At 46.2% G+C, this 27,341-nt stretch overlaps 1 protein-coding gene across 1 annotated transcript in view; it reads right to left on the bottom strand.

The window, feature by feature from the left end:
* The window catches only part of FRAS1 (Fraser extracellular matrix complex subunit 1), a 217,964-nt gene that overhangs the window by 51,835 nt on the left and 138,788 nt on the right, over positions 1–27,341 (bottom strand). Inside the window, exons 29-38 of the mRNA XM_054990228.1 lie at positions 26,588–26,620; positions 25,594–25,725; positions 23,991–24,116; positions 22,423–22,670; positions 16,069–16,220; positions 14,145–14,307; positions 12,439–12,571; positions 9,040–9,230; positions 5,988–6,141; positions 3,278–3,541 (exon numbers count right to left, since the gene is read on the bottom strand). Of these exons, the coding sequence (XP_054846203.1) occupies positions 3,278–3,541; positions 5,988–6,141; positions 9,040–9,230; positions 12,439–12,571; positions 14,145–14,307; positions 16,069–16,220; positions 22,423–22,670; positions 23,991–24,116; positions 25,594–25,725; positions 26,588–26,620 (1,596 nt within the window). The remainder of the gene's footprint in view (positions 1–3,277; positions 3,542–5,987; positions 6,142–9,039; positions 9,231–12,438; positions 12,572–14,144; positions 14,308–16,068; positions 16,221–22,422; positions 22,671–23,990; positions 24,117–25,593; positions 25,726–26,587; positions 26,621–27,341) is intronic.

Genomic DNA, 27,341 nt, shown 5'->3' with positions numbered 1-27,341 from the left:
TGGGAAAAGAGGTGGTGGATCTCTCTATTATCACACGTGTGCACGCAAAGCCACGATGAGGGTGGCTTTCTCTTCCTTTCTTCTCTCTCTGAGCCTGCCTCTCAGCCAGCCAGGAGGTGATGGTGCCTCAGGAAGGAAGGTAAAGAAAGGGAAGAAGAAAAGACATGGAAAGAGAAAGGGAAGGAATGGAGGGAGGGAGAAAGGAAGGAAGGAAGGAAGGAAGAGAAAGGGAGGGAGGGAGGGAGGGAGGGAGGAAGAGAAAGGGAGGGAGGGAAAGGCCAAGGAAGAGACCGGGGAAGCTGGTGGTTCAGGAGAAGCTCCACCCAGGGAGACAGCCCACGGGTCTTTGGGCACCGGGGGGGGGGGCACCAGTCATGTGATCTTTTTTCAGAGGTGCCAGATCTCAGATCCGGGGAGATCCCGCAGAAAAAAAGCCCTGCCTGTAAGGTAGGCTAAGCTGAGAAGGTGTGACTGGCCCAAGATCACCCTTAAGCTTTCCTTTCTTTTTGCAGCCCACCCACCTCCAAAAAAGACGGGGAAAACCACAGGGTAGGGCTGCAGCTCAAAGGGAAACCATCCCCATCCTCTTCTTCAAAAGTATGTGTGAAGGATTTCTGCTCATTCTCCCTGCTTGCTGCGGTGCCACTCCATGCCAAATCCACTCTGCTCCACGACCCTCAGGGACAGACAGAGCCAGAGTCAGCACATGGCAAGGTGGGGCAGCTGCCACAGCTTGGGGCTTCTGGTAGGGCCCACTGCTGCTGACTCACATGCATCTCCTCTGACGTCTGCACTCACACCCTTCCACTCTGAGTGCTTTGTCACCTCTGCCCCCAGCTGCATAGTCTACCTAGCATTGTCAGAGAAGGGCACGTGGGCGGTGCACAAAGCATCAGCATTCCTGGTGGCCATAGCAGTGGCACTCCTAGCTGCACCCACCACCGCTGCGGAAAGGCTGTGCAGGGAAAAGTGTGGGCAGCTGTCACTGCAGATGGTGGACAGCTTGCAAATGGGCAATGGAAGGAAACACAGGCAGGGGCAGGCATGAGGGTGGGAGGGCAAAAAGAGGAGTCTAGAAATGGGCATGGGCATGGGGGGGGGCAGGATCATTCTCTGCCCACTGCCCCCCAAAATCTGGAACTGGCCCTGGGAACCAGTTGTCATCATTCATTTCACACAGCTCCATGTAAATTGACAGAAAATAAGAAAATTAAGGGCTATTAATCAGGATAACGAGGATATGTTGCTCTGGGTCCTCCTGAATTTAGGACAGTAAAATACAGATTTTCACTCCGCTACAGCCCCTGCCTGGATGATTACCTACTGGTGACCATGCTATTTCCGCAAATCATGTTCCTTGGTCCAAAGCTTCACCACGTTTTTCTGGTCTCCAGTTAACTCACGTCTTCCTTGACAAAAGGAAACAACACTGGGGTGGGACCTCTGGCCTTACCTATGACATTAATAGCAAATGACTGATCTGCCATTTTGTTCCCCTCTCCGTCCACGACGTCAAAAAGGAAAGCCGACGCCCCTCCGCGCTCCCCTTTCCCGTGGCTGTACTCCACCTGCCCTGTAGAAATGAGGCAGGAGGGAAAGAAGAGGCGTAATGCTTAGTAGCTATAGTAGCTGTTCCCTTGGTATGGCATGATCACTGGGAAGGCAGGTGTCTGCAAGGCTGGTTAGTCGCCAAGGGCTCTTCTGTACTGACTCAGAAAATCCCGTTCCTACAAGTCATCTGTGTGCAAGTTTGTGCTGAACTGCCAGTAGTGTACAAATCAGGAGTGTGACATCACCCATTAAGGGGAAGAGCACTCCATTCAATTGGGCAGTGTTACGATACACCAGTCTTGAACTAGCCAACCTTGGTGAACGTGACTGTCACTGCCCTTCATGGCTTGGAATCCCTGAACCTCCTTAATGCCCCTGCTTCTTTAGCAACTTTATTGAACTCTGTGTGCATGCAACATACACACATCTCTTCTTACTCTTTGGCTCTGGCTGACTCTGGCAACCTATAAATATGAGCATCTTCCAGCTCTTCCGACCCCTCCACCTCCCACCTATAAATAATTCCTTATCTCACCCTTGGTATGAGCCTCATTTTCCACTTCCTGCCTCCCCTCCAGGGATTATCAAGTACCACATTCCTTTTCAGTTTTGCAATCTACAGCCTCGGCTTTGTTCTGAAGCATCAAGAGCACCAGCAACATCTGGATATACCTGCTGTATCACTGGGACGCTTGACGCATTGCATCCAGAAGCACTCACCTCTGTTTATATCAGCCTGCGTGAAACTTTTGATTGGACCATTGACCGAGATCTGGACCAGGGAAGCCCTCTGGTTCAAGCGCAGAACTCCGAGGCTGGGGTCCTTGTTCAGGATGTATCTGATAGACAGGTCATCAGAGTCGGCATCCGTGGCTTTTAACTGCTGATCCGTAATGACTGCCACAGAGCCTGGGTGGTAAAAGAGAACACTCAAGAGACCCGTGATTCCTCCTCGTTGAGTCATTACAGAAATAATGGGCACCATTTGCAGAGACAATCCCATTTACCCCCCAAAATACTCAGATATTTCTAATGGATCAAAAGCCACAGTGGGGAGCGAACATTAGCACCAGGACTTCTAAGCATTTAAGAGTCTATAGAGTTCTCAAGACAACTATATATGCTCCCACTTATCCTGTTATCCCAGCTTTTCCCTTCCCTTTTCTCTCTCTGTTGAAATATTAATTTATTTATACCCCGAAATGGAGAATGCAAGCTGCTTGGGGTAGCCCACTTAACATCATTTTTTGTGATGGGCTGCTGACTAATGATAATAGGTTCTGGATGGAACAAAGAACTGGTGTTGTTTCTACCTGGATTGCTTAAGATCTAAGTTCAAGGGAAATTGTCTGTTGAGAAAAAGTCAGGGACTGTTACTGAATCGGAGAGCCAAGGGATGTCTAAAGGAATATCATTTTAGTAACGAGTCCACACCATTTCCCCCATCCGACTGAAACCCATCCTTCCTTTTTGAAATGGGAACTGGTGAGGTCACTAAACCACTTCTCCACTCCTCCCAAAGCTCCCTTCGTCAGATAGAAGGAGTGGAAAAATGGAAGAAGTCCTCCTAATCCAGGCAAAGGGAGGCAAGGGTACTGTAAATCAGTGTCAGGAAGCCAGCTACAATACACGTTGTAGTTAGCTTGACAGAGCCCGGGAACGAAGTGCAGAAAATGTTACTATCTCCACAGAAAAGGTGCGTCATGTTGCCCTCTCTATCATGTACCAGCAGGAAGTTGCAGGCCCCTGTTCACAGCCAGCCTGGGTGGATCTGTGCTCGGCTGCTCCATGGTGAACTCCACCTTCCCGGTCTGTGTGTAGAGTCCATCAGTGAGTGAGAATTTAAACTCATCGGACTGTGCTTTGGGATTCTCAAGTGCATAAACGATCAGTTCATCCAGGACATCTCGATAGGTGAAGGTCGAGCCCTCTGACAGAGCTTGTCCATTCTCCAAAGGATCTAGGTGAGACACTCTCTTGAGAAGAGCGCCTAAAGATATGAAGCATATTACAGGTTCATAGATCCAGAGGAGTTAGCCATGTTAGTCTGTAGTAGCAAAATCAAAAAGAGTCCAGTAGCACCTTTAAGACTAACCAATTTTATTGTAGCATAAGCTTTCAAGAATCAAGTTCTCTTCTTCAGATGCATGATCTGAACTGGTCAAATACAGAAGAGGAGGGGAGAGAAGGGAGAAAGAAGGGGACATATATCACAAGGAGACAGAATGCAATTAGTGTGGAGGCAGTCAAAACATTCCTTTGCTTGGAAATGTAAACATCTCCTTCTGGTGTGCAGTCAGTTTGCCCTATTAGTTTGTAGCAGTGAAGGTATCCAATTCCTATGTAGTATAAGCCTTCGATGACCACAGCTCTCCCTGCCAGCTGCATCTGACAAAGAGAACTGTGGTCCCCGAAAGCCCACACCAGGCGTCACTGGGCTCCCCCAGACCACGCCTCTGTAAAGGGAATCTGTTACCTGTGATAATGTGATAACCATTCATAGTCTCTATTCAGTCCCAGCTTGACAGAGTCAAATTTGCATATGAATTCCAATTCAGCAGCCTCTCTCCCCTCCTCTTCTGTATTTGACCAGTTCGGATCATGCATCTGAAGAAGAGAACTTGATTCTCGAAAGCTTATGCTACAATATTACAGGTTCAGTCCTACTGACTTCTCAGACCCTTTTCTTCTCATCTCCCCCTTACATCTCCCCTTCTCATCTCCTTTCTTCTGTTTGGGGAGGGACTGTGACTCAGTGGTAGAGCATCTGAGGTCTCGAGTTCAATCCCCAGCGATTCTAGCTGTAAAGATCTGGTGGCAAGTGACGTCAAAGACTTCCACCTAAGGCCCTTATGGAATTTATTATTTATTTATTATGACTCCACTAGTTTAGATACATTTCAGAAGAGATCTATTCAGAGACCCTTTTCTCTCTCAAATGCTAATAACCACGAATGAAACCTCTTTCTTTAGGCGTAGGGCATCTCTAATCAGCATAGGGTTGGAACTAACAACTGGGAGTGGGTCTTCACAGCCATATGCTCCTTGTGAGCTTCTGCCCAGCTGCTGTCAAAGACAGAGCAGTGAACTTATTTTTATTTCTTTAAAACGTTCCTGTGCCACCTTACCACCCAAATAGCGAACCCTAAGGTGGCACACGTCAAAACATTTAAAACATTAAAACAGCATTAAAAATATTTAAACAATTCAACAGTAACATATAAACATAACAAATACAACACAACTGGGGAAGAAGGCCAATAAGGGTTAAATCAAATTAAATGGCTGTTGGTCTTTTCTGGTCAAAGTCTTGTGTTTGTGATGTGAGGTTACCATTATAAATAGGGTTGCAAGGTCCCTTGAGTTCCTTGGCAGGAGATTGGGAGCCTGGCACTTACCCTGTCATGTCCCTGGATTCTGTTTTTGCATGCGCGCACAGCATGCGCACGCTCCCTGCATGCACGACGATGTTACTTCTGGGAAGTGATGTCATCATGCAGGTCAAAAGGCATCCCCCGCAGGTCAAAGGGCACTCCCCACACTCACCAAGGGACTGAATGGCCCGCTGCAGGGCACAATTCAGCCCGAAACAGGTCTACTGTGGGGCATGATTCTGGCTGCTGTGGGTGCAGGAACGCACTGCGCTGCCCAGGGGGGTGCCCTAGGAAGCACCCCCACTGGCCAAGTAATTGGGCACAGGGGGGGGGGAGTGTGGGAGCAGGGTATCCCCCAACCCAGGCTGGGGAATGGCACCCCTAGTTATAAGTGTACTACTTGAGCACAAAATACCAAAAACCTGTAAAAAGGGAAATTTAGGCCTGGGTCCTATGAATGAGTTTCATGCAATCTAGTTTCAGGTGAGCAGCTGTGTTGGTCTGCAGTAGAAGAGAAAGATTCAAGTCCAGTAGAACCTTAAAGACCAACAAGATTTTAAGGATATAAACTTCTGAGAGTCAAAGCTATCTGACAAAGACAGCTTTGACTCCAAAGCTTATACCCTGGGAATCTCGGTGTTTACTGGACTCACATCTTGGTCTCGAAAGCTAGATATTCTTTGCTGCAGAGCCCACATTCTTTAGCACTGAAACTTCCATTTGCTCAAGGGGCCACTGAAAACCACTGATATCGTGCAAATGGAAGTCTTGGTGGAAGAGGAAAGCCTTCCATGGCAAAGACTATCTAGTTTGCACAGAATTTGTTCATAGGATCCAAGCCATTACAGTTAACAGAACTTCTTTGTCCACAGACATTACCAAAGTCTGAGTTTAAATTAACGTGTGACCTCTTGGCTTTTGGCTGCTCAAGTTAAACAGGTGGAAATTTAAGCCATCTTTTGGGGAATTCCCAGATTATAAGAGCTACTGGTAGGGCAAATGCCATAAAATCACACCAGTGCACTACATAAACATGTTCTTGGGTTGTGCTGTGTATCCTACCGTGCGTGGGTTTCTTAGTGATGACAAAGACCAGCTGGCTGTCAGGCGTGTCCAGGTCTTTCATCCTCAAAGAGTAATTTCTGATGACCACTCTATTGCTGTCCTGAACTTCAACAGGCTCCAGCTCCAATTCTGGAGGCTCATCATTCCGATGCTACAAAAACCACAAAGACAGTCATGAGAAGAAAGATGCTCATGAGAAGAAATGGACATGCTGAAACAAAGAAAAACACAGGTAATGCAAGACAAAGCATGACGTTCAAAAGCCGCTCTGTAAGTATAACAGGTGGGCCAAACCAGTTGAGACACTGGGAATTCTGTGAACAAAGATCTCAGGGTTCTTTTTCTTTCAAATATCAGGTGTGTGGATATGTGTGCAGGAGTAATCAATTCAAGTCAGGGATTGAGGATGCTCAAATACCCACCAGCTCAGCTTACACCCTGTTCTCCGGCCACAAACAAGGAGCTGATTTTTCAGTGATTGGTTTGACTGTACTTTGATGGGATCATCATGGCTATTCACAGATTGCTGTGCTGCATTCCTTCCGTACAATGCGACTTGATTTTCCTGCAGCAACGACTGCCATTTTCCCAGCCGTGCCACAGGCTTTTGGAGTTTAAAAAAATTAATCAGCAATCACAATTATGATTTAACATTCTAATGATATATGGCCATGATTGCTGCACTCCTTCCATTTAAAAAAGGAAGTTTCTAGTCCCTCCCATTATAGAGTTATAAAAAGAAAGGCGCAGGCAGCACAATTCTCATTATGTCCACAATGAAAGGGGATAGAGATTTTTTAAAAATGAAACCTGGCACTTCAGTGATTGTGGCAATGCATCAGAGGATTAGATTGCCAGTGCAATATTTTTATTCATTCATTCATTCAATTTTTGTCCTGCTTCTGTTCAAGTTAAGATCTTGATGCAATTATTGAGTTTATAAGCATTTCTAATGCTACCCCGTGACATGGCAAGCAAAAATGCAGGGGAAATGATGGCTCACTGTATAGATGCAGCCATAGAAAGTTAAATTAGTCATAAATAAAAATTGTGATTTTTAAAACTCCTACCTTTCCATGCTCATTTAAGTAAATAGCAGGGATTTTTTTCAGCTGGAACGTGGTGGAACGGAGTTCCGGAACCTCTTGAAAATGGTCACATGGCTGATGGCCCCACCCCCTGATCTCCAGACAGAGGGGAGTTGAGATTGCCCTCCGCGCCATGACAATCTAAACTCCCCTCTGTCTGGAGATCAGGGGGTGGGGCCACCAACCATGTGACCATTTTCTCTGAGGGCAACCCACTGAGTTCCACCACCTCTTTTCCCAGAAAAAAAGCCCTGGTAACTAGCTATGTAAACATGTAATTAATATAAACTGCAGTTAATGAAAACTGTTACTATGTAGTTAATGGCTGCCAATCTGCTTGGACTGATGGCACAAGCACAGTTTTGAAAAAAACAACAATGCAAACTTGTTCGGCAGGCATTCGAGTTGTTTGCAGCCAATGGATCAGATTGGGTGATTGGCTCACATTTGACCATCTCATTTTAACATGATAAGTTTCACTGACTGATACATTTAATGCAAAATTCACAGCATCCCAATCTGGAATGTGGCAGCAGAGGACGTGGGCTTCCCACCACAAGGTTTTCCTTGCCTGAAATGGCTCCAGGGAGCTGCTATTTGCCTAGTGGTAGCTGCGGTCATGAAAATGCTGGCGCTTGTACCAGCACTCCTGCCACAGCCATCAATACCACCAGCATAGTTCTTAGCTCAAAGGAGTAAAGCAGCCCAACAGCCTTGTATTTTGGCCTGCAAGATGCTTGACAACTACCTCATTCCCGATGTCTCAGGCCAGCACAAAAACAGAAGGCTTACTGAGACCTCGATGAGAACAAGACACGGTTAGAGGTCTAATCTTAAAGGGTCATGGGTTGTGAAGGAGAGCTAGTGTCAGATGTGCCCGGCTTATCTGCCACGTGTGCCTGTATTGTATTTGGGGCCTCTGAGAATGTGTAAAGAACTATCTGTGTAGCTGTCTAACTGTGTAGCCATGAGTCGCTTATCTTGCAGGTGGCTGCTTTCACTTTTTCAACTGGCATGGGAAAGTGTCCTTGAAGTGCTGGTCAGAGCCATATCTTCTCAAGACATGAAATGAGCTCATTCTTGTCTTCCCCTTCCCTACCCCCCCCCCACCTTCTAGGCCCTGCGCACCTAAATTCTAACAGTCCTTATCCCAGGGCGGGAACCTTGCCTTATAACTAACACTGCTTTTCCCCTTTACGTCACTTCTGCCAATGCTGTTGTCTGAGTGCACTGATATTGATGGATCTCTAATAAAGAAACTTTAACTGGATTCTTGAAGTGTCTGTACTAGTGAAGTAACTGGGGATCTAACTGGCAGAGCCTGACAGCTAGAGTGCCACCACTGGCAAGTTTATCCAGGCGTTGCAGGGTTCATGATATGGAAGAGCCATGGCGCAGTGCTAGAAAATCTACTTGGCATGCAAAAGAACCCTAGTTCAATCCAGTAGCACCTTTAAGACTATGCAACTTTATTTTAGCATAAGCTTTCGAGAGCTGTGGCTCTCGAAAGCTTATGCTACAATAAAGTTGCTTAGTCTTAAAGGTGCTACTGGACTCTCTGATATTTTGCTACTGCAGACTAACATGGCTAACTCCTCTGGATCTAGTTCAATCCCCAGCATTTTCTAGCTAAATCCCTGGCATTTCCAACTGAAAAAGAATCAGGCAGTAAATGATGTGAAAGACTTTGAGACCCTGGAAAGCCGGACAAAGCTTTGGGAGACTGACTTTAGATAGATCAATGATTTGACTCCATATAAGGTCGCCTGATGTGACATCACAACTTCCCAACCAATCAGTGTATTGCACAACACTCAGATCTGGTTTGGCTCAAGTTGAAAACTAGGGTGAATCCTGTAAATAATGCAGTGAATATCTCTGGACACACTCTTCAGTCCTGCTTTATACAGAGGACGCAAGAGACGTTGTGTACGCAAAATGCCATTGGCAAATTCACTTACCTTGATAGTGATATTGACGCTGCTAGTTTCTGACTGGCTGAAACTGTCACTGACATAAAAGCTAAAGGTATCCATGGATGGTTCGATATTTTCGTGAACACTTTGAAAGTAATAAATGTGATTCTCCAGCACATCTTGAATGGAGAATGTCACATCTGAGCTTGTGGTGCCGCGAGGACCAAGCCGCCTACCTGCAAATACAGCATCATTCATGTGAAAGATTAATGCTTTGCCACTGGAATACAATCTCTTTTGTTTTAGTTTAGAAGGCCATGTAGAAATAGCAGTGGTAATAGCAACAATAGTACTACTATAAGTAGTAGTATTAGGCACGCATATTAATGCTGGCACCTTTGACAGCATCCTGTAGCAACCAGGAGTCTCTACGCATCTTACACGGGACGCTCAAGGGAAAGATCTGATGCTTGTTCTCCCATTGTGGATACACATGCACTGCTAAGGAGGCAGAGTACACTTAAATATAAGACCACACAGAAAGTGAGGGTCTCACCACACCGTGACGCCTGCCACGTGCTGTTTAAGTGTCAGGTTTCGCAATTTTACCTGGGAGCTGTAGTTTTAAAAGAGCTGTTGGACAGAGAACAATTCACTCTTTTTGTAAAACAAGTTGGAGGGGGTGAAAAAGAAAAGAAATTTTTGGGTAGTGCCCTTAACTCCTTAGCTGCTGAACTACACAGTCTCCCCCACCCTCTTTATTTTAAGATCTGGCAAATTCCACCCAGAGGGGTTGCTGAGCTACACAGTCTCTCCCTCCCCACACCCTCGGGGTGGAATCTGATGGGCGGAGGGGAGAGACTGTTCGGTTCAGCAACTAAGGAGTTAAGGGAGCTGGCCAAAAGCTTCTTTTCTTTTCCGACCTTCCCTCCCAACTCTTTGTTTTACAAGAAGAGAGAATCCTTGCAAAACCTGACACTGAAACAGCAGGTCCCCATGTCTTGTGTAGAGAGACTCTAACTTTGGAACCTAATTAGGAGCTGGTGAGAAAACAGTTCTCAATTTTCAGGAAAAAAAGACTCTAAAACATGCATTTAAAAAGATGGATCCCTTCCACCAACTCATTTAAAATAAATATGGGTCCCAACAATTCTCTGCTAGCCAGAAAAAAAAAGGACTTTGAGCCACTGCGGGCATAAATCCCTCCTCCCAAGCTATAAATTCATTCACCTTCCCGCAAGACAGGTTCTATTGTTAGCTCAAGAGGATGTAGTAGAGCATCATTAAAGAGCAGTAAACTGCTAATTAGCTTATTCACTATTTTAGTTTTACTACCATAGGTTTTGAAAGGCAGGGGAGTGTGTGCGGAGGATGTTCCATGTTGAACTAAAATGTCTTGAGCCGTTTCTGCTGGGCTGAGAATGGTTGATGCCTGCCCTGGCAACAAAGTATGTCCCTCATTTTGAGAGACAGTTCAGTCTGAATTTTAAATGGCAAAGCTCTGAACCGCAGAAATCCAGAATAACCATTTAGCCTTCCCCCATTCCAAGCTGTCATGACTCCCTTTCTATTGAGTAATTCAATTTGGTGCCTTAAACCCTCTTGTTATTTTACCCTCTTGGGTAGGTAATACTGCCACCAGGAATTCAGTTCCAAACTAGTTAATTTAATTTTCCCCTGAACAATGTGCTCAGGTGTTAGGCTCCTTTATGGGACTACGTATGTGGCCCTGAGGATAAGACTGGGATATATAGAAATCACATATACTGTGAGAAGAACAAAAAAACCCCAAATAAGCCTTTATTAGTGCATGAAGCATATTGGTTTCGCACTATTTCTTAAGCTTGGTGGTTTCAAAGTACTGTTCTTAAAGTTTTTTCCCCCCATAGACTCAGTCACACAAATAATTTTCCACACAGGTCTTCTTTAAGAGAATAAACTCCACACAGACTAACACCGTAGTCCTAAGAAGAGTTACTCCAGTCTAAGCCCATTGAAGTCAATGAACTTAGAGTGGAGTAACTTTGCTTAGGATTGCGCTGTTAGATTCATTCATGCCTTTCCCCACAGCTTGCCCGATTTAGATAAGAGTAATCTCTAACTCAGAACCAAACTACAAGTGACAAATGACATAGGTTGGACACTTGTCAGCTTCCCTCAAGTTTTGATGGGAAATGCAGGTGTTCTGGTCTTGCAGCTTGGCTCTCCGACTGCTGTCCAACGGACTTTTCAACTGTCACTTGTCCAACATTCCGCCAAGCTGCCTACATTTCCCATCAAAACTTGAGGGAAGCTGACAGGTGTCCAACTAGTGTCAGGCGTCACTTGTAGTTTGGCTCTCAGATATACACAGACTTTCTCTCTCAGGCGCACACACAGTTTGTCTGACTTAGACAGAATGAATATTTTTCTCTCAGAAATACACAGTTCAGGCTTCACACAGATGGCCTGACTGAACTAGAATGAGAATCCTTTCAGGCTTCCACACAGGTTGCCTGCTTTGTCCAGAATGAATATATTTTCCTCTGCTCAGTAACTAACAAAAACTGCAGTTCACTCCACCACCAGAGCGCTGCTACTGTCCAATCAGATTTCACTCCACTCACACTTCTTAACTCTTTCTATACTATCAGTCATCAACCAAACACCTCTTTCACTCATCCCTCTTTCACCCTCCATTCTTCTTCTGTAACACACCAAGCATTTAAAGAAACACACACACTTCAAATCAGTACACAGGCCTTCTGGCATCTTTTAAAAATCTGTTTATCTCTGAAGATTTGATGTTATCTCTGACTCAAAAAACAATTCATAGTACGTGCAAAAGAGCAACTTTTATAAGTATAGAATGCATTATCACGCGCGTACTATACTTACAAGTCACCCTTTGGATATGAGCTACATTAGTTGTCCTTGAAACCACGTACTATGAACTGTTTTTTGAGTCTCTGGTTTCCAAATTTCCAAGCAAAAGGTCGTTTATGACCAATGAAGACTGAAGTTACATTGTACTGTATACCACCAATTAGCTTCTGAATTTGTCTCTTTAAAATTATTTGTATAACACCGCACGACTGATGAAGATTCATACATCAAAACAGGAATGTAGCCGGCATGCTGTCTTTGTTGGTGGTGGTGCCATTTGTAGCTTGTCAGTTCCTCACAGCAAATGTCCAATTGGAGTATTATGTTTTTTGTAATTTTCTAATTACAATCCTTTTTACAATTTTTGTATTATCTGCATCTTCAATATTCTTTCTTATACAATTTATAATCTTTCTTAGACCCCTCGTACTCTGTACCTTCTTTTTTCCTGTTATTCAGAGGTCCCCCCTCTTTTGTTATATTGGAGTTCACAGGCCCAGAAATCAGTTGAAGACAATGAAGACGATGATGAATGGAATCTATTCACCCTACTGAACTCCTGTAAGGCTTGTATCTTACCTGTCTTGGTGTTTTCAATGTATCCATATTTTGGCAAAGCTATGATTTTCACCACTAAGTCTTCTTGGACAAGATTAGAACCAACAGCGAGTGTATGGTGAGCTCCAAGTGGAATCCTCCCTCCTTCATCCACCTGAAAATACCAGCACAATATTGAGGAGTGGGGCATTTGATTTAGTGACCACGCTGTCGCAAAAAATGCCTTGGTTTGTCTAGACCTGGCATGGTTTTAGACCAAATATGGAGAACTCTGAAGAGGAAAAGCTTTTTATTCCACGGAATAAGGGGACAGAGTTTTGAGCAAGAAAAAAAATCCTCTGAGACCACCTGAGAAGGGCCCGGGGGGGGGGGGGAATCTGTTATACCTCGTTCTTTCTGAGACAAAGCCTCTATTCCAAGACAAAGTAACCTCACCCTCAGTAGCCACTATTTGCATGCCAGTTTAAACATTAAGAAAAAAAGGGACAAATAGAAGGGCTCCACTCTTCTCCATCAGCTTCTTCTGATTGGACTGAAGAGCTTTGGGAAGGATATGAGCAATCATATACTCAGAGCACTAGTTCAGTTTCAGGGCCATTCTTTCCACGGGAGATAGATCAAGATGGGTAGCCACATTAGTCTGTGTGGCAGCAGAAAAGAGGAAAAGTCCAGTAGCACCTATAAGGACAACTAAATTTGTGGTACGGTATGAGCTTTCACGAGTCACAGCTCACTTCTTCAGATACAGCTAGAATGTGAGTCCATCTGTCCAAGATATAAGGACCGATGAGCTCATATTCTAGCTATATGTGAAGAAGTAAGCTGTGACTCACGAAAGCTCATACCGTACCACAAATGTTGTTAGTCTTATAGGTGCTGCTGGACTCTTGCGCTGTTCTTTCCACTGTTTCCCATGTCATGAGTCACAAGGGAAGTATTTAAAAACAGTTCACAGCAGCAGGTTTTCAGGTGGTGCAGCAGACCACAGGAGTTAGGAGGAAAGGAAAAAATGGCTTCCGTGAACTTACTCCATTCACAGAAGCACTGGATCCAACCCAAGGTATCCTAATGTGTTTTGGTTTTCATAGTATGTGCCAAATTCTGTTTTTGATGTCTGTTTGGTGAGCAAGATTTGGGTCCAGTAGAACCTTAAAGACAAAACAGATTTCCAAGGTATGAACTTTTGAGAGTCAAAGCTCTCTTCCTCAGAAAGTCAGAGCCTCTTGGAAGCTCAAAACCTGGAAATCTAGTTGATCTTTAAGGTGCTACTGGATCCAAATCTTGCTCTTCTACTACAGACTGACATAGCTGCCCATCTGAAATGGTCTGTTTGCTATGTGTGGTGCTGGAGACTGCCTGCCTCCAATTTACATAAATTCATGTGTGGTGCTGGAGACTAACAGAGGTGGATTGCCATTGCCTGCCTCTGCAACCATGGTCTTTGTTGGAGGTCTCCCATCCAATTACTAACCAAGGCTGACCCTGCTTAGCTTCTGAGATCTGTCAAGATCAGGTTCACCTGGCCTATCCAGGTCAGGGCCTGTTTGCTCTGTGACATCAATTAAATTCCCAAGAAGAAGAGAACTAAAAGTTTATTTTGCTATCCCAGCTACCAATTCTCCACCTTTTGTGCAAAGCTCTTCTCTGAAATCTAAAATGGAGGAGAATTAAACTGAACAGCCTGCACCAAATATGCCCTACTTCAACTAGTCAAGCTATTTATGTACCGTGATATGGTCGGCAAAAGCGAAGATAGGAGGCTTGCTCTGGGCATCCGTGATTGTGATGGTGAACATTTGACTTTCAAGTTGGTTATTGTCAGCATCAAAAACAGCGAAGTGGAAAATGTCTGTGACTGGCTGATCGATGGCTGCAAAATCTGTAGAATATCTGCAAAGGACACAGGAAGGGGGAGAGAAGTGGAGTCACGCTGACAGCCAGATGAAAGGTTTTCTCATCCTTCCCTCAAGAACCTGTCTCCATACAATGAGATGACAATTTAATCTTCTTCACCTCCATTTCATCTGCTTGGGATGAAAAAAGGGACCTGCACTTTTATGCTATGGGATGAGATGTATCGATAGAGAAAAGGTTACTCTGACAGCATTGGAAGAAGGGCCAGTGATAATAAACGACTACATTTTGTGCACTTAAACGCTACATCAATGTTAAAAGCAAAGTCGAGACTTGAGAAGATGCTATTACAGGAAACTGTGGCGTGGGTTTTTATAGGATGGGGAGAGAAAATGGCGTATAAGAGAGTTGAAAAAAGTTTGAGAGGGGTGTCAGATTCTCTGGCCTGCCAGCGAATGGGGTCACAATACCCCAGGGAAACAGCCAGAAAGTTCAATTGTGGCTGCCAGGGCAGTGACCAGAAAGTCAAGTTGCCCTGCCTGTCAAAAGCAGGGAAAGGGCCAGGACTGCCCAGTTACCTGTGCCTGCAAAGCTGGGACTAAGGTTGCCACCTCTGGAAATTCCTGAACCTTTGAGGGTGGAGCCCGAGGAGAGCGGGGTTTGCGGAGGGGAGGAGCCTCGGCAGAGCTGGACACCTCAAGCGTCATAGAGTCCATCCTCCCAAGCAGCCATTTCCTGCAGGGAAACTGATCTCTGTAGTCTGGAGATCAGTCTGTAATTCCAGGAAATCTCCAGGCCCCATCTGGAGGATGGCAGCCCTACATAGGACCCATGGGAAGCAGAGCAGAGGGGCACACTGGAGGAGGCACACCAGTGTATGGACGTAGCAGAGCCCATGGGCTAAGGGAGAGAGATCAGACCAAGGCACAAGGAGAAGAAGGAAATCCCAGCCCCTTTGGTGTATTAAGATTCATAACTATGTGTCTTACCAGGAAGGGTCATTCACCAGGTATTTGCATAAACTCAGGGCCAGCACGACCAGAAGGTGTGGCTTGCCAGGTCCCCTGAAGAAACGCCCCACACTGCCCTGGTATAGAAAAGCACCCCCCTGCAGATGCCATAGCGGACATATATTTCTTTGTATCCACAGTTGCCTCTGGTCAAATGGGCCTTAAATAGTACAAAACCCATTTTACCAAAGGTGGAAGAGGGAAGCATGAACACACCAGAAGCAGCGATTTTGCTCTCAAACTGCCTGAAGCGGTCTTTAAAACACTCTATCTCCAGCCATTCATGACATGGAGAATTGAATTTGGGGCCTTGGGTGCTCAAAGCAGGGAAGGTATATTCAATTCCCAGCATCTCCACTTCAAACTGGGTCAGGCTGTAGGTGATATGAAGGGCTTGACTTGAGACCTTGTAGAGCTGCTACCAAACAGAGAATACAATACGGACATTGATAGATCAATGGTCTGACCCAGAATAAAGCAGCCAATTGGCCAGCCACTGTTGTAATTCAGTCCATGAAATATCACAAAGAGAAACAGTTTGTTTGAAACTCTCTGTGGCAGGCTACAAAGTAAAAACGGCATTGCTGACATTAACAGCGCACTCCTAAACAAGAGTTACTCCAGTCTACGTCCAATGATTTCAATGGGCTTAGACTAGAGCAACTCTTTTTTAGGATTGCACTGTAAATACATGTTGTCCCCTGTAGATGGCATTGTGGATTTCCGAATGGCTTTGAACGGAAAGGCTACGGGTTGTCAGAAAGCCTTAGAATTTCTTTCAGATTACCTGATTCTTTGGTTATTGATGTCTTCCATTGTGAAATTATAAACTTCAGAAAACGCCTCAGGATGCTGTCCTGGAGTCACTCGCCAAAGGGTACCATACATGGGAAGCGAAATTAACTGAACCCTTATCTTGGAATCAGGGGAATTATTATCCTGAGGAGAAAAATGAGATCCAAAAACAGCAGGATTAACAGAGGAAATAATTGGCTAACATGGAGCCTGTCTACATGAGACATCTTACATGGGACACTCAAGCTGAGGGAGATGCAATGTTTGCCAGGAAGCGTAGTTTAAAATGACAGACCTCAAGGCTCTGTCAATTTCACCTCTCTACATGAGGGTAGTTTTAAAAGACAGAGCCAGTGGAGATCTCTCCTCAGAAGGTTTGCTAATTTCATCTTCATCTCTGTCAATGTCACCTCCCCTTTGGGGAAGCAAAATTGAAATTAACAAACCCTCTAAGGAGCAATCTCCACTGGCCTTCCAGAGAGATGTGAAATTGACAGAGCCTTGGGCTCTATCTTTTAAAACTACACTTCCCAGCGATCATTGCGTCTCCCTACACTTTAGTATCCCTGTGTAAGATTTCTCATGTAGCGAGACTGATGGCTAAAAGGGAACAAGTGGAAGGGAAGAAGATCCTAGATTTTAGTGCTGACTGAGGCCTTGAAAGATGTACAGTGGTGGAATTCCCAGTCACGCAAGGCCAAAATACAAAATTTGAGGCAGTTCTGTGGTACTAGTGGAAACTTCTGAGGCTGCAACATTCAGCTCTCTAATCAGTTAGAAGAAATGATTTAAAAGCTTGCCATTGAAGGAAAAGCTGCCTCTGTTTAATCTGGTAGCAAATTTTGTTTCCAAATTTCACTTATTTATCTATTTGAACATTTCTATCCCACCCCTCAACCAGGGGAAAAAATCTGTTTCCTGGAGTGGCCAACAACATATTAAAACAATTAAAATCATCACAATAAACTATTGTTCAATTAAAAAAATTAAAACAGCAGAGAATCAGTCATAGCAAGAAACATTAAAAGCTATGTTTCAACAACAGCAATAAAAGCAGTAGACTTGAAAACAAAAACCATAATACAAAGGGGGAAGAGGAAGAATGCTTGCCTATATGTTTGGGAGACTAAACAAGCCTCAACACACACTGGAAAGAGAGCAAATCTGGCAACGGGTTAGCATTCCAGGCTGGGCATTCCAGGCAGGCATTCCAAAGCTGGGGTGCCACAATTGGAAAGTCCCCGCTCCTGTCTTCTACTCATCTCACTTCCAAAAAATGGAGGAAGGTGGAATAGGACCTCAGATGACAAGCTCAGTTTTTAACACAATTATCTACCAATCAATGACTAGTTGGCATCTACTGGGAAGAGACATTCCTCCTCTCCACCATGGGATGGCATGGCTCCTCTGAAATAATGGCTAACATGACATATGGGTGCATCATCTAAAACAAAGAATGCTTCTTTTCTTCAGAACTATTGTTTTATAGATATGGAAATTCATGCAGCTGTAAATCATTACTTGATCCATTAAACACTTCTGATTAATCCATTAGGATTTATTTTAATATGACAGGATTAATAATTCTATACTTGTAATTCTTAGGAGACCCTAAGAACGTTGTAGATTATTCTGTCACCTTCAAAATCATACAGGGTTTTCCCCTAACGTCCTGAATGTGGCAGCTGTGAGCCCTTTTTAGTTTGTTGTTTAAAACCTTGAGGTCCAAAACAGGATATGGTAGGGTTGCCATCATCCAGGTGGGGGCTGGAGATCTCCGGGAATTACATGTGCTCTCCAGGAGACAGAAATTAGTTGTTCTGGAGAAAACAGAAAGTAGACCGGATGGCTTTATACTCTGCTGAGCTCCCTCCCCTCCCCAAACCCCCACCATCCCACACCACCCTGAAAATTTCCAGGGATTTCTTAATCTGGAGTTGGCAGCCCTAGGATGAGAGTAGGAATATTGCAAGAAGGTGGTGGTATAAAAACAAGATGGTTGGGAATGACTACATGCACCGTTCATCCTTTTTTCCCCGCACTCTGTTTCACAGGAATACAAAAATAAATCTTCAAAATGCTTCCAAGGTTCAGTCTCTGATACTGCCACGTGGATTTATGCAAAATCATAGAGCTGAAGAGGTCCGGAAGATCAAGTCTAAGTCACCGTCCATCAGAGAATGCTCCACAGCTCACACCTCCGTAGGCTTAATCCGCACAACCTATACCTCCCACATATTCCCATACTACAGAAGTAACAGAATTGCTGCTCCCCCCCCCCCCCGTGTCCATCCCACTATTCTCTAGCAGTGCAAAAATATAGAAAACACACAGAAGGTGAGAAATGACATGAGAGCAATCACATGAAAGCCACGCCTGCATCTTGATGTGGCTTTTTGTTGCTGGCGTGGGTTACCACAGCAGTACGAGAGGGGAGATGGGGAAATGGCAATTCCCAGCACTCCATAATGTGAGAACAGGTCCTGAAACGGCACAAGAATGCCACATCCGAAGTGCCTGCCCCTCAGATCACTCAAGTAAGTGAGCCCAACTACACCTTATATTGAAAGGAAAACGAGACTATACAGGGAAAGAATGAGCAAACTTTACCAAAGATGCTAATGAGAAATGACATTTAATTCTTATCCAAGGACACGGGCCTGGCCATGAAGGTAAGCAAGTCTGATTTAATTTGGACTAAGTCTCAGATATCATATTTCGATGCCCAGCCCCAATAATGTGAGCCACACTAATCAATGAGTACCTCTGAACATGTCTAAAGTGCCTTTTCTTTCACTTAGCAGTCACAGCCAGCTGGCATTGGTGGAGCAACATTTCCAAGGTGAAGCTTGTGTCCTGACCCCCATCTTTTTAGAAATTAACAGAGCCATCCTGAGCAAAGTTATGCCCTCCTAAGCCAAGAAGGATATAATTTTAAGATTTACAAAACGGTGCAAAACCACTGTGTTTTTGAAGGAGTTCAGAAACCCACTTAATTTTTCTGCACAGGCAAGTTGGAGAATTTTAAACAATCTTGCTCGGATTATCTCTAGAATGAAACCTGCATCATTCTAGGCATATAAAGGTCAGTCGGTTCCCCACACAGCTGAACATGCTCTCCTGTTGCCTACATGGTGGGCCAGTAAAGAGGCTTAGTAGCACCTGACTCTCGGATTAGCTTAATTTTCATGGCACCTTCCACACTTCACCTCTACCTCAATGTAACCTGCATGGTCCAAAACACCTGGTGCAAAAGAAAGAACCCATTATTCCCCCCTTCTCTCTTTTTTTGGCAGCTGTAGGCAGGACACACTAGAAAAGGCTATAAAGCTTTTGCCAAGAAAGACCGTTCAGAAGGACGTCAGTAGTTTATGTTACAGAGGTCTCATTCGCACATTTACGCGTGGCCCCAGATTCCCTTTCGTCTGTGTGTAATAAAACGCTAACTGAGAGCCCAGGCAACGTGCCTGGATTTTGCTAACTGCTCCTCGAAACGCCCAAGTGAACAGGCCAAGTTTCCACCTGTGCAGGAGTCACAGACACGGGCCTCAGGTAGCAGGAAGAGACACCACCCTTCACACCTTTGGCACAAGCTGTTTCTTCAGCCAGGGCACAGGAGGGGGGCGAGAGGCAGGAGGGCTCAGACTCAGATCTTGGAAGACAGCAAGGCAGCTGAGGCATTGGCCCTGAGCAGTGCTTAAAGGAAGGAATGGTGAGAAGAACAAGCCAAATCTCCATGAGCCGTTTGAATACCAGGTAGGCCACAGCAAGTCATGTGACATCCCAGTGTTTATAAGCAAGGAGCCAGGGGGTGAGGTAGATTTTGTACCAGAGATCCTGGTAGCCAAGCTCCATTTCCTAGCCATTTGCACCACTGGTAATCTGTAGCCACTGGTAGCCTGGCAAGCTGATAGCCTGGGGCCACACACCAGTGACATCACTCCCATGTGTCTGGAAGTGACATCAGCATGTCATCGAGGGACACCAGGCACTCTCTGGTATTTGGCCAAAACTCTGTGGTTTAACCATAGAGATCTGCCCAAATACCAGAGCATTCCCAGCTTCCCCTGGCAACTCGCTGATGTCATTTCTGGGTACACGGGGAGCAACATTAGTGTGTCAGGATGTTGCTGACATCCCCTCCCCATTTCCTTCCATTTCCCCCCTACCAGTCAGCTGAACAGCAGCGTAAAGCATCCCCACCACCAGCAGAGGAATGGTAAGTCTGCAGACTGAGCTCTGGGCTTTATTTTTACTTTTTTAGCCCACTCAGTGGGCTCAAAGATGCCATCTCCATGCTATAGCATCACGTCTTCCTGCTCAGATGGAGTCCAGGGCGAACTCCTTTTCCACTGACAATGGAATGCCCTGAGCTCAGCACTTGCCCCTCATTCCAAAACAAGGGCACTGTCTTGGTGTCACTCACTGCCTTGGACATGACGTTCAGAAGTCTCCACCTATATGCCAGTCTGCATGCGTGCCTTTCATCAAGAGGGAGCTCTGTGCTCAGCGGAGGTCATGAGACCCCCCATCCTGCATGCGCAAGGCTTTCAGGGGAATCTTGAATAGAGGGCTAGAAAGCCAGAAAAGAAAAGGTAGCAAAATGTATTGTCGAAGGCTTTCACGGCCAGAGAACGATGGTTGTTGGGGGTTTTCCGGGCTGTATTGCCGTGGTCTTGGCATTGTAGTTCCTGACGTTTCGCCAGCAGCTGTGGCTGGCATCTTCAGAGGTGTAGCACCAAAAGACAGAGATCTCTCAGTGTCACAGTGAGTAGCAAAAGGTAGCAAAACTTTGCTTGATTTGAGTGCCCCTTTCTCTCTGGCTCTCGTGCTATCTGGATTTTACCTTCTGCCTCTGGTCTTCTGTTACTTGCTCACTGTCGTAGATCTGACCCTTTCATGGATTGACTTCATCTTTATCCATGGCGCCTGCATCCTGCTCAAGATCTAGGGCTCAACTCCTGCTTGTTTTCTGCTCTCACCTGTGCTTGGTACCAACAGGCTGACTGCCTTCTAATGACACTGAATGCGGGGCACAGACCGTACTCAGGCCTGTGATAGTATCTGAATCCGAAAAGACCTTCCGAATCAAGTCTTTTCCTTGTATTTCAATGAATAAAGGGTCGCTTGGCTGGCTGTAGTTTTCCTCTGCTGTCTCTTCTCCCTTCTCTACCTTTCCTTTGCCTTGGGATATCCAGTAGATCTTGCAGAAGCTGTTCTGTGTCACCCTATGTGACATGTGGGGCATTTCTGAGACTGCATTGTCTTCTGAACGCAATGTATGTGTGAAGTGCCATCAAGTCACAACTGACGTATGGCAACCCCTGCTAGGGCTGCCAAGGCAAGCAAGAGGCAGAGGAGGTTTGCCAGTGCCTTCCTTTGCAGAGTCTTCCTTGGTGGTCCCCCATCCAAACACTGACTCTGCTTAGCTTCCGAGATTTGATGAGCTCGGGCTAGACCATGCTGCCTTCCTTCCTCCTAACAGAATACACATAAGGAAATTAATTTGTGATTGGATGGAACTGCAAGATTGACTTCCAGAGATGGGCCAGGAGTTTTGTAAGAGACGCTTCCATCTGAACACATTGCAAAGTTGCATAGTTACCGGCTTCAGCCACATTGCGGCTGGTTCTCCTCTTACATTCCTCAATACAAGAAGGAAAATGTAACTTCAAGAATTTCTCCCAGTTTCCACTAGGGATTCCATGCATGCATGCACCCAACAAAAACTGTGGGGAAAGCTATGACATTAGTTCACCCTGCTGGCTTGGAGCAGGGCTGGATCGAGGGGGGGCGGGGGGGGGGTAGTCTGCCTCCGGCGCCGCGAGGGAGGGAGCGCCAGGAGCAGCTGCCGGGAGCATGCGGGCAGCAGCATGGGCCGCCTCCCAGTCCCCCGCGCTGCCTTTCGCCTGCTCCACAGGACAGGGGGCGGCCAGCTTGCCGCGCGCCTCCTGTCCTGCAGGGCAGGCAAAAGGCAGCATGCGGGGCTGTGAGGCTGCCCGCACCATTTGCCTGCCCCGCAGGACAGGGGGTGGCTGGCCGCCCCCTGTCCTGCAGGGAGGCGAACGGCGTGGGCGGCTTCCCAGCCCTGCACGCTGCCTTTCGCCGGCGTACCACGCGGGCAGCACACTCCGCCCTGCGTGATGACATCACTTCTATGATGTCATCACACAGCGCTGGGAGCGCACACACAAGGGATCAGACTAGGGTTGCCCTGGGCGCCGGCAACCCTAGATCCGGCCCTGGCTTGGAGCAGGGTGCCCCTTGAAACAGAGAATGTTTAAGGCCACTTTCAAAAGCTTCCTGAGGCTAGAAAGTAAGACAGATAAGTGTATGATATGCTTACCACATAAGCAAGGTGGGACCGAGTGATGATCACAGAGCTTTTACTAGCGACCGTGACAGTTAGCGAGCAGCCAGGAGCCAATTGTGGTCCATCGCTGTCCATCAACACCACTTTCACTTTTAACACAGCTGTTGCTGTCGTCATTCCGTCAGTCACTGAAATTTCCATACCGTCCTCTGCTGCTGATGAGCCATCATGGATATACTGCAAAGCATTCCCGGTGATTTCCTCATATGTGAAGGTATCGCCTTCTCAGAAAGAAACGTTGAAATCAGGCGTTGTCTTTTAATGCCAAGCCATTACCATTAAAGTAATGCACGAGTCCCATTTACTAAACTTAGAAACGTGTCTAAGTATACATCCTAAACTTGCCATATTGCACCTGGATGTAATGCTACAGCACAGATTTTGTTCAAGGTTTAAAATGAAACAGCATGCTCCATAAATGTGTAGAGAAATAAATGGGGGGAGGGGGGCAAAGTATGCTTCCAAAGCCCACAAAAGCCTGACGGGCAAATAACTGCCGAAGCTCTGGCTTTGCTTTGTGGAAGTGAGCAGGTATGAATTCTAAGCATGCCCGTCTGAAGCAAACTTGGAAAGAACGTTAAGAACGCAGTTTTCAACTCCCAGCCAGCACTGGGTGAGAAGGAAATCTTGACAAAAAATTTATGAGGAAGAAAACCGTTTCAAGATCATAATGAGAAGCAAATTCTGCACAGTTTGTTACTAGGAGCTCTGCAAAACAGGGATCGGAAACAGTGATATGGAGAGGGATAGCTAGATTAATAAACAGAAACTATTAATGGCTGCAGCCAATGCTACTGTGATTTGGGGTAAGAAGCAAGGGAATCCAGAAAGGAAGAGCCACCCAAAGCTTCACCACCTTAAAAAAGAAGATGGAGCATTTGACTCATAACTGTTTGTTGTTGGGATCTGTCTGCATTTGAAGCACGCTCAGGCCCTCTGAAGGCACCTGAAGATTTACGGCCCTCCACTCTGAAATTCTCCTCTAACACTCAGTGATTTTTCTTTCACAAATTGTCTCCATGCAGGAAAACGAGTGTACAGTGTCACATTTGAACTGTGGCACAAACATTTGTTTTGTGACAAATACATGGGCCTCCGTGAAGCTGCTGCACCCAACCAATGTATGCACCCAACCAATGAATGCACCCACAGCAAAATAAACACACAAGCACTTCACATGGGCCGTTTCCACACTGCTCACCTTCATCCGGAATGCTGCGGAACATCGTGAAAAAAACGCGGAAGATAGCGTCTTCTTGTGCGAGTTTTGCGCGACATCGCACAAAACTCGTGTGAGAAGATGCTCTCTTCTGCGTTTTTTCCGCGACGTTCCGCAGTGTTCCGGATCGCGACATCATGCGAAAATCGCGCGAGAAGACGCTATCTTCCATGTTTTTTTCGCGATGTTCCGCAGCGTGCCGGATGAAGGTGAGTAGTGTGGAAACAGCCGTGGTTACCCCTACAGGGAGACAAATCTCAGTATATGGGGGGTGGGTGGGAAATCATGTATGAAACAACCTTGAGGCTTCTGCCCAGCTCACCAGTGCTCATGTGGTTGGGAAATCCAGTACTGTACTTGAGGAGAACTCCATGGTGTGGAGGATCCACTAACTCAAAGAAGAGGTCTTGGGGAGTTGTGTGCGCATCACGGACAGCCAGCTGTATCCCTGAATCATCCAAACGCAGAGGAGGGAAAGACAATGCTTATTTAGCTGGATTTTCCATCTACCCCAATGTCAGAAAGCAGGACAGGTTACAATTTGTAAACAGGTTACTGAAGGCCTAATATACCCTGACCTGGATAGCCCAGGTGAGCCTGATCTTGTCAGATCTCAAAAGATAAGCAGGGACAGCATTGGTTAGTATGCTGGCTGGAGCCAGCCCTGGCTGTGGTGTTGGGACTGGGATTGGAACTTGGATCTTTGGCCTGCACTTCTGGCTGCTGGAAAGGGGGCTGAAAAGCCTCTTTTCTTTTCTGTGGGTCACCAGTTTTGGGGCTCTATAACTCGGAGATCCATACGGCAATCTTCATGAAACTTGGAGGGTGGCTGGAGGAGAGCCTCCTGAAAACTCCCTGTGAGTTTGGGCTCTCTGGGCATGAAGGGGACCATCCTGCCCCCCCACCCCGAACCCTGAACCTCGAACCGGTTCAGAAATCGGGTAAGTTTGTGTTCCGTGTTCCGTGGAAACTGACGAACCACAAACCAAGCGTTTCGGTTTTTTTGTTCCGTGCCCATCTTTAGTCTCCACTAAACATCTGAAAGCAACAGAGGGCATAGTTGAGAGGGGAGGGATGCTTTAAGTGTTATTTTTGCCACAGCTGGAAAGGAGGGAGCAGGGAAGACGCAGCAAGTGTGAGAGGTTATACTGTTCCATCTGCAACTTCTTGCTCCCAAATTATGCCTTTCTTCTGCTGCTATTAAGACAGAGGTGGGGAACTAGGTTTCCAGACCTGGGTCTCTGCTGAATCTAATCCCTCCAGCTTAGCTACCCCATAGTATGTGGACAGGTCCTAAATCACGAGTCCCCAACTTTCTGACCCTGCAAGCACCTTTGGAGTTGTGAGCCAAGGTGGGTGCAACCATAAAACGGCTGCCAAAGAAAGCAGAGCTAACCAGAAAATGTCAGGGAGTGAGGTTATGCATAACTATAATAGCAACTCTTCAATATTTTAGGCAGAAGCTGTTTAAGAGGATAGCAGGATTTGAGTCCAGTGGCACCCTAGGGACCAACAAGATTTCCAGGGCATGAGCTTTCAAAACATATCTGAAGAGAGCTTTGAGTCTCAAAAGCTTATACCCTGAAAATCTTGTTGGTTTTTTAGGTTCCCCTGGACTTGAATCCTGCTGTTCTTCTGCAGACCAACACGGCTACCCGCCTTAACATAGTTTAACAGGATGTTTTTAATCTGCACGGACAATCAGATCTCCAGTGGTCAATCTGAAACCCTGCTGGGCAGATGCCCCACCTGGCTCCAAACCACTACCTGAAAGCACTTGGTGGACATCAGGAAAGGTGATGGCAGTCGCCATAGTGCTTGCAGGCACCCTGTTGGGGACTCCTGTCCTGAGTGAACTGCCATGTGCATAAACTACAAATGGACCATACACTGGATCTGATAAGACTTGAGTGGCTGCTTCTTACCAATGGTAGCTCTGCCACCTTGGCTGACCTCTAGCACTGGCGCCGTGATCTGGAATGATGGAGGCTTCTCCCCAGCAGAGAACAAGTGGATGGTAAACACCATTTCAGGAGTCGTATGCTCGCCATCAGACACTAGGAGAAATCGTTTAAACCATAGGTCGTGTATAAGGACCAACCATTTTCCAAAAAGCTGCTCCAGCCTCTACTTGCAAGAGGAATGACAACTGTTTGGAAACTAGGGTACAATTTGAGTCCAGGGCTTTTCTTCTGGGAAAAGAGGTGGTGGAACTCAGGACCACAAAATGACATCACTTGGGGTCAGCTGGAACAAGGGGGGGAGTTTTTTAAAGTTTAAATTGCCCTCGGCGAAAATGGTCACGTGGCTGGTGGCCCCGCCCCCTGATCTTCAGACAGAGGGGAGTTTAGACTGCCCTCTGTGCAGCGGCGCAGAGGGCAATCTCAACTCCCCTCTGTCTGGAGATCAGGGGGCGGGGCCACCGGCCATGTGACCATTTTCAAGAGGTGCCAGAACGCCGTTCCACAGTGTTCCAGCTGAAAAAAAGCCCTGTATGAGTCTGTCCTTGAACATAAGGCCCTCCCCTTACAGCTGCAAAATAACAGAGGAAGAGATTGCTTTTTATGGGGGGGGGAGATGAAAAAAGGGCCCTTAGCTATCCTCATGCCTGCCCTTTTCAACTACAACACTTCCTCCTCCTTTTACACACCTATATTGGGTGGGTGGGGGGGAAATAATAGAGGGAGAAGATTTCTAGGGGAAAGGAGCCTTAAGCATCACATTTCCCACGCCCTAGCTGCTTTCTCACTTCAAATGACACGGTGTACTGTGCAACCGTTTGGGTGTCACAGGCTGTGGTCTACCACCACAGTGGTGGTCTACCACCACTTCTGACCTGGGGGTGAAGGAAGGGAGCAGGTGCAACAAAATAAAAGCACACGTTTTGGACAACAAACAACAGAGAAGTGATCCATATACCTGTAAAACGGAAGCTGATGGATTCTGGAAGACCTGGAAGGAACAAAAAGACAAAGAGAACGTGGCTGGTTTCAGCATGTGGGAGAAGTACATTATTAACCAGCTTGATCCACCTACAAGTTAAGCGTCACGATCCTGATGTAAACCGAGGCACTGGTCTTAAATCCAAGTGTCTGCTCCATCACCAAACGTGGGGCCAAGCCTGTGTTTGTTTCGTACTGATACTGATTGTCCAAACTTTTCTTCCAAGGTGATCTTCTTTACTGTAGAGCTTGATTAAAGGGCAAGGTCACAACTCATCTTCATATCAATTTATCCTCACAAACATTGCAAGAAGTTAGCTAGGCTGAAAACACGACTGATATGGGGAGAGGGTTGGAAGGTTTTGCAACCTCTTGAGGTCAATGCAGGAATATCTTGGTTGAACGAGTCCTTTGGAACAGACTGCCTTCCCAGTAGGCTCCTGCAAGAAAGACTCAGGCCTTCAGACTAGGGTTGCCAGCTTCGGGTCGGGAAATTCCTGGAGATTTGGAGGCGGACCCCAAGGATGGCAAAGTTTGGGTAAGGGAGGGACCTCGGTAGGGATGTCACGCCACCCTCCAAAGCTGCCATTTTCTCTGAGGGAACTGAACTCCCTAGTCTGGAGATCAGCTGCAATTCCAGAACTCCAGGCCCACCTGGTGACCAAGGTCACCGTGCAAGCTTGCTGGGTGACCTTGGACCAGTCACATACTTTCAACCTAACCCTACGTCA

Source organism: Eublepharis macularius, chromosome 10 (genome assembly GCF_028583425.1).
Source record: "Eublepharis macularius isolate TG4126 chromosome 10, MPM_Emac_v1.0, whole genome shotgun sequence".
Taxonomy (NCBI): domain Eukaryota; kingdom Metazoa; phylum Chordata; class Lepidosauria; order Squamata; family Eublepharidae; genus Eublepharis; species Eublepharis macularius.
The sequence above is the reverse complement of the archived record's forward strand: the minus strand, read 5'-3'. Positions and strand labels throughout refer to the sequence as shown.